The sequence below is a fragment of the Dipodomys merriami genome, unplaced genomic scaffold (assembly GCF_024711535.1).
Source record: "Dipodomys merriami isolate MVZ:Mamm:240054 unplaced genomic scaffold, mDipMer1.0.p SCAF_10, whole genome shotgun sequence".
NCBI lineage: Eukaryota > Metazoa > Chordata > Mammalia > Rodentia > Heteromyidae > Dipodomys > Dipodomys merriami.
Genome location: NW_027202271.1, coordinates 24,362,132 through 24,377,776, shown reverse-complemented (window position 1 = coordinate 24,377,776; position 15,645 = coordinate 24,362,132). Strand labels below are relative to the sequence as shown.

At 36.3% G+C, this 15,645-nt stretch overlaps 1 protein-coding gene across 3 annotated transcripts in view; it reads left to right on the top strand.

Moving 5' to 3' along the window:
• The window catches only part of Tafa2 (TAFA chemokine like family member 2), a 464,602-nt gene that overhangs the window by 422,193 nt on the left and 26,764 nt on the right, over window positions 1-15,645 (top strand). For 2 of the 3 annotated variants that reach the window (XR_011365012.1, XM_069987777.1), the window contains one exon: window positions 1,466-3,708. The exons of the other annotated variant lie outside the window; for it this stretch is intronic. Coding sequence is in view for 1 of the 2 variants with exons in the window: in XM_069987777.1 (XP_069843878.1) it covers window positions 1,466-1,477 (12 nt within the window). In the remaining variant the exon portion in view is untranslated. Of the gene's footprint in view, window positions 1-1,465; window positions 3,709-15,645 lie in introns of those variants that run through there. 3 annotated transcript variants of the gene reach the window in all.

Sequence of the window (15,645 nt, the reverse complement as noted above, 5' to 3'; positions counted from 1 at the left end):
CAAATTCAAAAACCATTGCTTAGTTGGTTTTTTAAAAAAAATTCTTATTTCATTTTCTCTCACTGTCTTTTTTTCAAGGGAGAATGACAGTAAAAGATTCAGGCAAAGGCTCCTTCTTCAGAAATGCTAGTTGTCCAGAGACAGAAAAAAAGATGATTTTCTCCATGCTTTAAAACATTCTGGAGCCACACCTGTAATCCTAGCTACTCAAGAAGCTGAGATCTGAGGATCGAGGTTTGAAGCCAACTCTAGGCGGAAAAGTCCTTGTGACACTCTTATCTTCAATTAACCACTCAAAAAATGGAACTGGAGCTGTGGCTCCAAGTGGCTAGCCTTGAGCAAAAGCACAAAAGGACAGTGACCAGACCCTGAGTTCAAGCCCCATGACCACCACCAACCAAAAAATGGCCCTCCAATTTGACATCTTTTTGTAGTATAATTTGAGACTATCCATGGCAGAGAGAAATTGAAAGTTATTTTTATTTACTATTTACTTAACAACTTATTAGAAAACAATCAAATAAACAAAAACTATATTTTCATATGTGTTTTGTCAAAGGACCATAGCAGTCACTTAAATGAAATAAAATCAAAGTATTCACATTAATTTTCAAACTTTACTTTTTAAATTGTAGTCATGGCTAGAGATGAACTTCTAGGTTATTATATCTAAGTGCCCTTCTGCTAGTATAGAACTAGAAATTTATTGACATAACAGAATTTCTCTCTATATGTATGTAGAGGATATACAATATCATATACTTAATTATTCTTTTTACTTGTACACACCTGATCTTTGGATAATGGTAGGTATAAAAAGTCAATATGAATCTTCCTAGTAATTTGAATAGCCTTAATAATTGTACTCCAGCTAATTTTATGAGAACTTCTGGATACCTTCAAATTGCAGTGAATCATTACACGATTCATTATTTTTTCTCTCTGAATATTTTATGTCCTCATGAATAGAGGATTTTTTTCACATATTTGTAGTTGAATCACTATTATACTATTTCAAGAATGAGTTTCAAAGAGCCAAGCATATTCGAGAATATCATTCCTTTTGTTACAGAGGCCATGCATGATGTATTTATAAACTTTGGATTAATTATATCCATATGACAATGCATTGCTTATAATCTTTGGATTGTGTCCACAGTCAATGCCAAGGAGAAGGATTCCAGAAATTTCCTCTGGCACTGTTACCATTTCAGATCTTTGTGGTCACAGTTGAAGTCATTTGAATAGTTGTGAAAATAACTCTAAAAATACTGTAAAAATAATAAAAAGTTTATATGTTTTCATAAGCTGGAAACACTTGAATACAGCAGTCCTTTAAAATGCAGCAGTGTATTGGTTATAGCAAGTATATCAAACTTGTCTATCAATTAGTTACTGTTTGTGTCAATTGTGTGATTATAACTGTATTATGAAATGTTGATTCTATTATCTCTTTTCTTCATAGGTAACCCATTAAGCAAGGATAAGTCTAATGATTGCCCCAGGCTGATGAAAATGAACACAGGCATAGACACATGACTCCTGAGGTGATCTTGAAGAAGATTTTTATACTGCTCAGCAAAGATACTTTGGAGTCTATTTCCAAGAGATTCCATGGCTTGTTATCAGTCTCTTCCTGAACATAAGACTATTTCAGACATGAACTTCCATGTCATACAGACTTCGTTGGGTTTGAATCCTATTCAACTTGTGACATTGCTAAGGGAACTTGGAGCTGCTATCTGCAGAGCTGGTGGACTGTTGGTGTTTTCAGGGTGACTTCAGAGACAATCACCTTTTGGGTTCCTAGCTCCAGCTGTGACTGCTTTTCTTGTTTCTGAGAGCTGTCTCCTAAGTGCACTGTCCTTCTGTCATAAATGTGTTCCTGGGTCCTTCATGCATTGGCTAGTGGACTGTACACAGCTTTGATGACATTTTCTCTGGTGGCATGATGTACACCAAGACTCTTTTATTGGTATATCATAATCTTGGAGCTCTGAAAGCCTACATTTTAACATCTTACAGTCGCTTTTGTTAAAGGAATGGAAATATATATATATATATCCATTTATACTAATTATTGTTGGCAAGTAGTAGTAATCCAAATACATCAATCATGTAAGAATGTATAGACAAGTTGACATGTTTCCCCAAGGCTAACATAATACTGCAGCTCTCTGCAAGTTAAATAAATAGTAGTAAGAACTGGATTACCATTTTCATTATAGAATACTTGGTACCTCTAGACCACTGTCAGATCTTTTCAGTGTTTTTTTTTAAGTAGGCCTTAATTGTTTTTATGTTTACTTTTGCTCTTCTCATAAATCAGTGGTGAGCCATCAAGTTAGTGGGTAGTGTGTTCAGATCAGAAAATTCCCAGGGATGCATGTGAGCTTCTGATTTCTTAGCTTGGATGTTATTCACTTAGATTTCTTCTTATATTTTTTAAAAAACTGACCTTTTTTTTGGGCGGGGTGTCATTTTAAGAGTCTGTCTCTTGCTTGTTCCCAATGACTGTTTGAATGCTTATAGATTTGTTTGTTTGGTCTGTTGATAGAATAAATTGTTCATTTACCTTGGTCTCAAAGTTATAAATATTTGCTTATTGTTGTTTCTAGCCAAACAATTTCACAGGCCAGTATTTTGTCCATCTTTTTTCATAGCTATTTTACCATTGGTGATTTTTAGTTCTAAAGGATCATCTTATAAATATTTAAAGGCCTTAAACATTTATGTATTTCTTTATGTGTTATTACAGAATGTATAATTTTATACTACATTTATTTTGCTTCATTTGTGAAGTGGAGGGAGAGAACAATGGAGACTACATAGCCATTCTGTATTAATATTGTGTAAAACCATGCTTTGAAGGAATGTAAAGAGGGATTTCTGTGTCTTATCTGCTTCAGATTAATCAAAAGCTGCTTCATAAATGGTCCTATCAGGAGTCTCAAAATGATAGAGAAAGTGTGAAATACTTTGTATTGTTAAAACTTCCTGGCATTTCCAGTTAAGTGTACATGGGCTTGTATGGTTGAGGCTCATATGTCCTGGAATATTTCAATCTGTCACTTTGTACCAATGTTGAAAGACCAATATATTAACAAGATTCTACTGGGAAGAACAACTAACACTGTAAATTTTACTAAAAATTAAGTTTGGAAAGTATGTTTTTGACATCGAACTAAAGTCTACTGACCCACAAATACATAGAATGAAATGGCTTCCTGTTTCCATTTTATGCATCAAATCAATTATATTACTTCGATTGGGTTTTGCAACCTACTATATGAAAGAAAGAACATAAGAAAGCATAAAGAAAGGAATAAGTTATGCTGGAGTTTCTTCATCATTTAGAATATCATTAATTCCTTTAGAACAAAGTAGAAAACTATATTGTTTTGGAAATTATGGATTTGTCCTGAGTTTGTTGAAAGTATAGATCATGCTTCTCATTTAAAGAAAAAACATGTCTTTAAAACAATGCTGGAAATTCTGTATTATATACAAGTGTAATACATGCATATCAATAGAAAAAAATAAATGGAATTTCAAATATACTAGCTAGGTTATCCCCAATAGATCCATGTTGTAACTCTTCAGAAAAGGTGAATAAAATTTGGATACAAAATGAACTCTCTTTCATAACTACACTTTGGATATATGTTTGCCTTGTTTTATTTTAAAAATACTTGAATTATCAGCCATTCAAACCTCTAAATTAAAAGAAAAACTGAAAAAAAGTCCATCAGCCTTCTTTTAATGATGATTCATGGCAAATACTGTCATTTTCATAAGGTTCTAATATTTGATTTGCTTCTTGTCTAGAAAACAATGAAATAGACACCTGCCTGTGTCATACTTCTACATCTTCAATCTGAGAGCAACTGGCAGAATTTTGCAGAAGGAAAAAAAGCACTGTGTTTTGAAAATTGTTGACAAATGAAGTTTATCTTTGGAAATAATGCAAATGTGCATCCAAATCAAAAGTCTACTTGATTGTTTATAAATATTTGCAACACTTTTAATTTGAAAAAAAATGCTTTTGGTTGGTGGGGCTTGTACTCTGGTCCTTGGTGCTGTCCCTCAACTCTTCAGCTCAAAGCTAGCCCTCTACCACTTGAGCCACAGTGCCACTCTGGTTTTCTAAGTGGTTTATTGGAGATAAGAGTCTCACAGCCTTTCCTGTCTGGGCTGCCTTGGAACCATGATCTTCAGATCTCAGCCTTCTGAGTAGCTAGGATTACAGGCGTGAGCCACTGGTGCCCAGCTTCTTTTGAAATATTTTAGATTCAGAAGAAGCTAACACAACACAAAAAAATTTTGGTTGACTTTTTCCTCATCTTCCTATGACAATGTCATACAGAATCATAATACCTTGTGAAAGCAATTGACATTGTAAAATACTGTAAACTTCATATCAAGGCCAGAAAGGACCTTCCTTTTTTCCTCCCTTTCTTTCTTCCTTCCTCTTTCTCTTCCTCTTTCCTTCCTTCTTTCCCTCCTTTCCTCCTTCTCTCTCCCTCCCTCCTTCCTTTTTTCCTTTCCCCTTCCTGCTTTCTTTTCTTCCCTCCCTCCTTTCTTTCCTTCCTTCTTTCCCTCCCTCCCTCCCTCCCTCCCTCCCTCCCTCCCTCCTTTCCTTCCTTCCTTCCTTCCTTCCTTCCTTCCTTCCTTCCTTCCTTCCTTCCTTCCTTCCTTCCTTCCTCTCTTTTGTTTTGTACCCAAAATTCTTTAGGAAAAAGATATTGAAATAAATATATTTATAGATTTCTCATAAAATATCTTCTTTATTTCATTGACTTATACCATGTGAGACTATGAAATTTAATGTGCATAATTGTTTGGCATTTAAATGACAATGAATTTCTATTAAGCACGAACATATTTGACTAAATTAAATGTGCCAATTAGTTGATGTTTATCCTTTCAAATTAGTTCTATTCTCTATGTGGCCTACAAGTACATGTCACTATGTTAGCCAATGGGAAAGTGAGTCCTCAGGAAATTTGTTTTTCACACTTGGTTTCATTTATATTCATCTTTTTCAATACATTATATGTTAGAAAATGGTATATATCATGCCTTAAGCAAAGCCTTATTTGATATACAGAGCAACCAGATTTTATTGTAGATGTTATATTATCAGGGCTATGTATGCCCAAAGCTGATTTTTTAAAGTAGATTAAAAAATTTGACTGAAAATCTAAAGGAAGAGAGGTTGTGGGTATAAAGAACTAGAAAGTTAAAAACCTAAGGAAAACTATGAAGTCTTGAGTGTGGACCATAGCATTGGAGAAAATAAGAAACAAGGAGTCTCAATCCTGCTTGCAATCTAAGTTAATTGAGTATAAAAAAAAAAATCCATGCTGATGCTTATGCCAAGATTGCCTTTCTCTTTATTTGGCAGTACATGGGGCCTCATGCTTGCTAAGCTTATGCTTTACCACTTGAGCCATACCCCCAGCTCTTGTTCCACTTTTTTGAATGTGTGTGTGTGTGTGTGTGTGTGTGTGTGTGTGTGTGTGGTGTACGCGCATCCTTGTGTGCGCTGGTCCTGTGACTTGAACTCAGAGACTGGGTACTGTCCCTGAGCTTTTTCTTGAGCCATAGTACCTCCACTTTCATGAGGCCCTGGATTTGATTCCTCAGCACCACATAAGCAGAAAAAGCCAGAAGTGGCACTGCAGCTCAAGTGGTAGAGTGCCAGCCTTGAGCTGAAGAGCTGAGGGACAATGCCCAGGCCCAGAGTTCAGGCCCTCATACATGCAAGGCATGTATGAGCCACCTTCCCAGACCCACTTTCAGCTTTTTGATACTTAATTGGAGATAAGACTCTTCCAGCTTTCCTGCAGACTGGTTTGAGCTATGACACCCAGATCTTAGCCTCCTGAACAATTAGGATTACAGGCATGAGCACTAGTGTCCAGCCATTTGAGTTATTGTTGTTTTTTTTTTTTCAGATAGAATCTCATACATTTTCCCCCCAGAGACAAGATGGCTCATAATTCTCATACATCTCCCTTCTACATAGCTGGGTTTAGAAATGTGACTTCCAGGGCTAGGAAGGTGGCTTAGTGGTAGAGAGCTTGCCTTGCATGCATGAGCCCTGGGTTCGATTCCTCAGCACCACATAAGCAGAAAAAAAAAGCCGGAAGTGGAGCTGTGGCTCAAGTGGTGAGTGCTAGCCTTGAGCTGAAGAGCTGAGGGACAGCGCCCAAGCCTAGAGTTCAGGCCCCACGACTGGACTCCCCCCCCATACAAAAAAGAAGTGTGACTTCCATTCCTGGCTTGTTTGTTGAGATGGCTCCAAATCATGACCCTCTGATCTTTCTCCACAGTGGAGATTACAGACATAAGCCAAATGCATGGTCCTGAGATTCTCTTAATTGGGTTGAAATAGAAACTTGACATGGGTATTGTTTTTGTTTTTGTTTTTCACAGAATCCCCTATTGTTTTTAATGTGTTCCCCAGTTAAGAACTACTACTGAGGCATTGTGTTAAGTTAGAGATGATAAGATAGATGGGCAAAGTAATGGAATAAGTGAAAGAAAAATGAGGAAGAAAATTCCAGTGGATTCTGAGGCTACTAAATCAGGAGAACAGAGATCCAGTTAAACATGAGAGAAAAAAACCTGTAGAAAAGGATGCTAAGAAGCAGGTAGGCAGAGTTAATTTTTAATGCCCACTGCAGTAATTTAAAGCACAGTGAAACATTCTGAAAGGTCACATTGTGTGAGAGCTAAGCAGGTTTATTAGATTTGTGATTTGAGATTATTGTTGGTCTTAGAGTCATTTCAACCAAATGTTGTAGAATGAGATTTCAGGGGGCTGGAGAGTCAGTGGGAGATGGGAAGTGAAGATAGTACATGAAGACTTCTCTTTCAATGGGGAGTATAAAGGATAAGCTGGAGGACTGGTTATGCAGGAGATCCCATATGAGAGATAAGAATATATTTATTTAATCTGTGTTATTCAAGTCAAGGGCCGAGGGGAGAGAGGACAAGAGCTAGAACTAGAAATAAAGGTAGCTGATGATAGAATAGTTGCCTACCAAGAGACAGAAGGAAATACAAAGTAGATAAAGTATAAGGGGAACATAATCTGTTAGGAAATATACTAGGAAATATACCAGGCAGGTGGTGTGAGGACTTTGCAGAACAGTGTTGGTACATGATGAACCATTAAGTCAAAGTCCAATTAATGGGTGAATATTGGCTTGTGCCGGGACTACCAAAACATAGTTGGTTTATAGGTCCAAGATTATTAATGAAGAGAGAAATTAATGAAATCACAAGATCCTGCTTTTTAAAATTTTTTTTTTATCGTGAGAGTATTGTACATCCTCACAATTGTTGTGAAGACCCAGTGAGTGAATTGAAGGGCTTAACAGTATCTAGCACATGGAAAATATTTATGAAATGATGGTACTCTTACCATAAAAGATGACAAAATTCTGATGACCCATAAAGTATGTAAAATATGTTGATAGAAATTAATAAATTCACATCCTGTATGACTAAAGAATGTGGGACCTATTAGTACATGTATTAAGTAAGAAAGAGAGATATGTAGGAGATACATTTAAATATGTACCTTTTGTACAATTCTGAAATAGGGACAGACTAAGTAAGGCAGGAGAGCAGTGTACACTGATAAAATCTGGAGAAAGAATAGCTGAGGGGAGACTATTGAGTGGAAGGATGAGGGAACAGCATACCCTTTCTCTATTAAATGATAGAAATAAAGATGAGTGAAGCTAACAAGAAATTACAAAGTGACGCCAAGGGAAATATATGAAGTGATTCTGCACTAAGGGAATGGAGCATAGAGGTCTTAAGAAGTTGAGATTCATCTTCTGAGTATACAAGGAATGCACTTGGGCCTGGGATCTCTAAGGACCTCAGCAAACACATAAAGCAGATTTGGTGTTTCTTGGCATTGAGATCTCCAAAGACATCAAAGAAACAGTACAGAGTATTTCATTGGTGGCCACATGTTACGTTCCATAGGAAGGATAGCAATGAAGAGTTGAGATTATCATTGCTGGATGATAGGCAAGTTTGTTTTTTATAATGGCTGATATATCTCCAGCACTTCCTCTATATCACAAAAGTCTAAGGACTTTCCCTAATTTACTCCTGTTTGAGACATACATTCTTGCCATTGTTAGTTTGTAAGAGTCTTGGGCACAGAGAGGATAAGTCATTTCCCACATGTCACAGAGCAATAAACCAGCAGAACTGGGGTTGGGCTAAGCAAGTGGTGCACTCTGGGGCTGTGCTTAGACTCAGTGGCAAGTATATCCATTGTGTGTATGAATCCAGCAAAGGGTAGAAATAGTATCAAGACAAAGAGATATTTTATTACTTTTAAACCTGTTCATTGATGAGAACACTTTAAATATATATTTTTGTTGTGAAGATCTGTACAGAGGGTTTACAGTTACATGAGCAAGGTAATGAGTCCATTTCCTATCGAGCATTGTTATCCATTGCCAATCACTGTATGAGATATGGTGAACAAAATACAAGCGGTAAATTTCACCCTTCTTTCAAATGATGCTTCTTTTAGGAAGGGAAATTAAATTGACTTTGTATCAGTTTGCTTTAAGAATCTTTAGGAAGTTCTGTGCAGAACAGAAAATGCTTGGCACAGCACTGGGGAGAGAACAGATTGACCATAAAGGAGGGAACTTGTGGATAACACAGGTACTCAATACTCCAGAAAGAGGTCTGTTGTTTGATGAGAATAGATAATGTTAGTAATATAAACCCCAGGAGCGCCTCGATTTTTCACAGCACCTTCACACGAAGCATATTCTACTTTCTTTGTTTGTGCTTGGTTTTCTGAGTGAGGGTCTCTGTCTTTGTGTCAACCCCGAATGCATCAAGTGTGCTTCCACAAATGCAGGGGGCGTGGCCTGAAACAGCAAGCGTCTGTGATTGCTCTTAATTCTGTGGGTAATTTGGGTGTGTCCACTGGTTTTAGCTGTGCTTGCTCCTGTGTCTACTGGAAGCTGTGGCTGCCTGGGCAGATCTCCTGTTTGTCTGGTGTTTATGTTTTTTGTGGAACCAAGCTCTACACTAACTAATCCAGAGTGATCTTCGCTGTGATGACTGAGCTAGGTATGTACACACTGTGTCTCATCCTCTAGAAAGCAAGCCCACGTCATTTTCTTTCTCATAATGTAATCAGGGTGTCATGGGAAGGAAGTCAGAAGCCATATTCCTACTTTGGCCATATTCCCATGGCTACAGCAAGGCACTAGACCAGTCAGCTCATATTTTAGAATGGGAGTAGACTACTTTCTGATGGAAGTTCCTGCAAAAAAATTACATGTAAAGCTTGATAAGGACAAGGTGAGGAATTGGCCTTTTTATTTCAATTAATTACCATCAATAGCTTTACATTAGTCTTACTCTCTTCAAATACAAACTATGATTATCTGAGTGATCTTTCCAACCTGCACACAATCTTGTTACCTGTAAATTAAAATTCTCAAGTGGCTTTCCACCAGTGACAATAACCTGAATGCTAATGCAGGCAGAGTCTTGCTTGTGTCTTGTCTTGCCACACACTCAGTGTCCACGCATAGCTCTAACAATGTACTTTTCTTGTACAGAAACTGTTTTGTTTTGTCTCTGAGGTTTGCCTCTATGAATTGTCCTTCATTCACTCACCTTTAAATTAGCAGTCCCCTAATTAAAATATCAAATGTAAAATTAAATGAATATTATGGTCCTATCACAAGATTTACTATTGATGAAAGAGTTTTGAAATAATGTTCCCAGAACATACGGCCAAGAGAGACTTCATTCCTGACATGGCAAAGAAGACATAGTCATATGTCTACATACACATATCTATTTACCTAGATTTGAACCTGCTAATGAGAGGATGACCTGTAATCTATCCACAGATGCTCATAACGTTTCTGCATGGTATCTGTGAACATATTGCACGTGTGCAGGTATGTGCACACAAACACACACATACATACACATACACCCAACACAGACTTATTTACCCTTCCCTATTGCTTCTGTTTGCCATTTCTTGTATGCTTGCTTGCTCTCTACTGAACTACTGCAACCCTAGTCTCTTCTTTTGGTGATCTCATTGTGTAGCAATACTTAGACATCATTGAGTGATTTAATACATACTAGGCAAGCTCATTTAGTAGTCACTGTTTGCTTCCTTTTGATTGACTAACTTGTTCCTTTTTGGGAAATACTGAATATCAGTTGTTAGGGAAGATTCAGGTAAATGGAGCATGATTGTGATTTGCAGTGCAAATGTCATGTTCATTTTTTTTGTTTTGTTTTGGTTTCTCTCTGGTAGTTAGATCGCTTATATTATACACCACAAGTGTCACAGGTAAATAATCAGAAGGATTAAATGGCCCTTTGTAATTTTCAGGCCTGCTAAAAATGGCAAAAAGACATTATCTAATCACTGTTGTCAGTATTCACCAGTGAGTTCTTATGGAAAATATTTCTTTTCTTATTTTGAAGCATTAGGAAACATACTCCAATTACAATTTAAAAGTCATTGTTCTGGAAGACATAGTCTATTGTTATTGAACTGTCATTCATTTCTAGTGTATTACTGAAAATATGTCTGGTATAGTTTCCCCTTTCTGGTCACCTTCAATGTTGTCATTTTGTGTGTGATTTTTTTTCTACTCTCTTTCAAAGTTCATCTTAAAAAATTTTAAATTCTTTGCCGTTTTCTTAACACAGCTACACCACCTCTAAACCCTAAAAGGCAGTTAAGAGTTTTGTTGGCCCTGTTATTTCTGGAAGTATTTCTAATGGCATTTGGGGAAACTCATTTGACCTTCCCCATTTGACCTCTGGCTCCTCATTAGACCTCCTTTCTTGTCTTGCCGTTCCCATTTAGCTTTCAAAGTTAAAGTGGCCCATTTTCTCTTTTAAAAGACTCATTATTGGAACCAGTGTCAAAAAGTGTGCAGCAGTTGGCAAAGAGAAAGCATGAGGTATCTTTACATCCCTTACAGGTTTGCTGAGAAAGAATACTAGAGAATGGATTACACATAATTACTTCACAAGGAGCTTTTTAAAATCCAATTGCCAGATTTCTAATTTAAGTGGAAAATGGAGAGAAAATAAGCACTAGTCTCCAAGTGCTATTTTGCAGAATATCAAGTCCATCCTGGGAATCTAGCTGTGTAAGGACTTTGTAATAGGACTGTTTTCCTGTAACAGGATCCACAGCTAGCATTATGATGAATCTCCTGTATGTGTTCATTTAATTTCAGGGCTTGCTGCACTAAACAATAAACCAAATTTGAGAGCCTGAAGCCGGATGTAACTTGTCACTTTCTTTCCCAGTCAGTTCAATCACATGTCATTCTATTCAATTGAATATAGACAGGGTGAATTTCAAGTAAGGGAAAATTCAACCTGAGTGACAGATTTTTCTCTAAAGTTACTTCTGTTTGATTTCATCCTCTTTCTTCTTATTTTTTTCTTTTCTTTTTTTTTTTTTGTGAAACCACACGGTGAAATGGGAATCAGAATGTCAGTTCTACTACTGTTTGCTGCTTTTGCATCAGGAAAAGTTCTTACTCCATATGTACCCCCTGTAGTCCCTAGGCTGGATGCTAAGCAAATCCATGGAGCATCATTTACATAGACCATTATCTACATGGCACATTCTAGAATTATGCAGTGCTCATGTTGTACAACTGTAAATAGAAGCCTTGCTGAGTTTCCTCATTGTGAATAAGGTGTTTACCTCCTGCTTTGTTTCAAAGGAAGATATTTTTATCTGTGATTTAAGCACTCGTCATGGCACTGCTGGAAATCAAGGCCCAGACCTGATAAATTGTGATCAGAGGTAAGCAAATTCTTTGAACCTTTTCAGCCTTAGTTTTCTCATCTGGGAAATATAAATACTAATGATGGGTAACATGCATTGTATATTATTATGAACGTAACATCTCTGCCAATTAGGATTGTTGTGAAGAATGAGTAAATGGTTGGTTCTCTGCAAAGGTAAAAAGCATTTGACAAAGGTGTTCTAATATTATTATCACTATTAGAATGCACAGAGAGAAATACATGCCTTTTGGTGCTCTTGGTGAAACCTGTGTCACATTTTTTTTTATCAGTGAGAGCTATTATGCACTAACATTACATGTTAATTAAAACAAGGTCATATTACCTTGTGATTCTTACAACTTCTTAATATTGCAATAATTACAGGCACTTTGTCTTTTAAATATGCATGGATCTGAGAACACAGTCTCTGTAGATGACATTCTTATGCTATTCTCCACATCAAATCACATTGTATTTGATCTTCTCACTCCTAATTACAAATAAGACTTAACCTTCGAAAGGCCATCTCTAAGCCAGTTATGAGTCTCAAAAATAAGATTGAAACAACTTATTTTAATTAAGCATTTGTTCATGAACATTATTTGGAGGGTCCATGTGTAAGCTTTAAGGCCTCTATTTTAACTCATTTAGTCCTTAACAACTTGATGAAGAAGATCTTCTGAAGGTCTACATTATATTGATAGAAAGAAGTTGAAGTTAAGTAAACATGAACCAATCTCACAAGTAAATTTAAATCCTGGACATTTGGCTATAGACTCTTGCTCATAAGCACTGACTTTCAAACAAATGGAGGAAGTAACGGTGGGTGAATACAGTCATAATACTCAATGTATCTCTGTGAAAATGGAATCAGGTAACTTGAAAAATGTGTAGAGTTTAGATAGATGGGGAGAATGATGGAAGGCGTAACACCAATCAAGATGTATTATACTCAAAAGCTTACACGTTGAAATAAAGCCCATCTGTACAAGTATTTAAAGATAATAAAAATACATAGTTTTCTAAAGCATTGAATAAGAAAATGTAAGCCATATGGGTAATAAACAAAAGGGCCTGTAATATTGTAGGTCAGTAGTACTGTGCAAATAAATCCAAGGTTAGAGGCTCCCCTCAAGCAGAGTTCTCTGTGAAGATTAATGCTGTTTTTTTACACAGCAAATGTCTTCTGCAGACTAAGAAATTAATAGAAGACACAAACAAGATCCAAATATCCTAAGTGGATCATCTGTGCTCTGATGACCAGAAGTGATATTTCAATTTTCACAAAACCATGATGACACAGGAAATCTTACCATATGCTAAAATTATTCTCCATCAAGTATAGTTTCGCTAAACAAACGTTCTCCTATTGTGAAGTGAAATATAAATGAAGTTAGGACAAACCACTATGGTTTACCTGTCTGTTGTCTACTGCTTGAAATTTTGTGGCTTTATCATGCTTTATTGGAATTCCATCTTACTAAAAATCAGTAAGAGTAGGATATATCAGTTCTTGGTGCCATAACCCAACATTTTCTTTTCTCTCTGTCTCTCTCTCTCCTTACACACACACACACACACACACACACACACACACACACACACACACACACACACACACACGATTCACAGAGTCTTGGGTATTCTAAGCAAGCACTTGATCATGGAGTTTCATCCCCAACTCTTTTCTTTTAATCTTTGGAAATTGTAATTACATTAAAACCTCTTGTTTTCTAGGGCTACTACATTACCCATGGCTCCATGGCTCCACTATGATTATTATACATAATTTGGTGCTGCTAACTATGAGTTCTTTTATTTCTTCTGAGAAATAGTCTGTGTGAAATGAAGGCAAGAGTGTATTAAAAGTAATCTTCTCCCTTATATGTACATCTGATGCCTTATCCTTTCTACTAATTATCCCCACCCTACACACCCTCCACCCAATGTAGGGAAGAGATTATTTGGGGGACAGCAGACAGAATGAAAACAAGAATGAAAGAACAAGTATTGTTCTTTTAGAATACCTATTAGATTTTTGATTTGTTTAATTTTATTTGATGCTTACTACAATAATATGTAGCAATATGCATAACTTTGATTTACAGGGAAATAGATTCAAATATATTTTAGAGCCATGAAAGGACTGAATGTTAAATCTAAGCTTTTCTAAATTCTAAAGTACTTTTACTTTCCATTACTGTTTAGCATTTCTCTCTAAATACTCATAAAAACATAACAGTAGAAAATATAACAGTATTTTACCACAGAAGGATTTGGATTTGTTTTTAAGAGAAATTATGGGTCTTTTTAGTCTGACTAGAATTTCATATGTCTCTGTTGATGACTTCGAATTAATATTTACAACTATATTTGGTAAACTTAAAATGTATACTTACAATGTTCTTACACTTTATACTTACCTTCTTTAAAGTAATAGGAAATCATTATAGAGCTCTCTGTATTGCCACAACATTTTTAGATGAACGGTTCAATTTTTTATTATGTTTAGGTAGTTTTACAAAGGAGTTGTCATTCAACAAAGCAGTTAATTGATATACTATGCCTTGATCAATGTAACCCCTTTCAACACTCATACCTATCCCTCCCCACCCACCCCTTCCCTCACTTACCTTGTTTGTAGAATATACATTGAATTTTTGACTGCATTCTTCTTCCCCTTATTCTCTTCATTCATCTACCAACAGTTCAACTTTTCATTGCTCAGTCATTTCTTTCACTCCATAGGAACCACCAATATCTTTTCCTAGAAATAATCTTTGAATGACTCTAAAACAGACTTGAGTCTTTTTTTTGTACTCTAACCAGAACTAATTGATTCACTCAAGATTTCTTTATAATGGAGAAAATTGCAGAATAGAATTTTGAGGGCTGCTTTCCCTTAGAATCACAGACACTGAGGTTAAAATTTACAATACTGAATTCATGGTAACTTTATTACATGGAGATTATCAATAAAAACAAACCATAGTCCATTCAGTAGAAGCTGAGACCTTTTGTTTAACAGAATTCTATTCTCAGAGCCATGAAATTCTATTGTATTCTATTGAAATCCTATTGAATTCTATTGTAAATGTGATGCACAGATAAAAATTTCTAACCTTCGCTTTGCCATATTTAGATCACTGAATTCTCACATAAACCTAAACAACAAAATAGATCAAATATTTTAATTAGGCTTAAGTCATGTATAAGCAATCAAACAGAATTATAAGATTTACTTCGTCATTTTTCTGAAATCCACACAATTCTTTGTGTGTGTGTGTGTGTGTGTGTGTGTGTGTGTGTGTGTGTGTGTAAATATGCACACTGGTTCTAAGGTTTGAATTCAGGGACTGGGTGCTATCCCTGAGACTCTTTGTGCTCAAGGCTAGTGCTTTACCATTTGAGCCACAATGCCATTTTTGGCTTTTTCTGAGAAGTTTATTGGAGATAAGAGTTTCACTTTCCTGCTCCAGGCTGGCTTCCAACTGCAATCCTCAGATCTCAGCCCTCTGAATAGCTAGGATTATAAGCATGGGCCACCAGCATCCGGCATTTTGGATAATTCTTGATCCACTACAATGGATAAAGTTTTTCTTCTGCATTTGACATTTCTTCTTTACTTATATCATCCATGCTGATGACTTCTCAAGTGTGGATCATTAGCCCTGACCTTGCCCTTCAGTGTCAAGTGTATTATTCCAATAACCTGCTTAATGTTTCCATTCTGATGTCTGCTTCATATTTCAAACAGAACAATGACAAGTAGTACTGTGGACTCCTCTAGCCCACTCC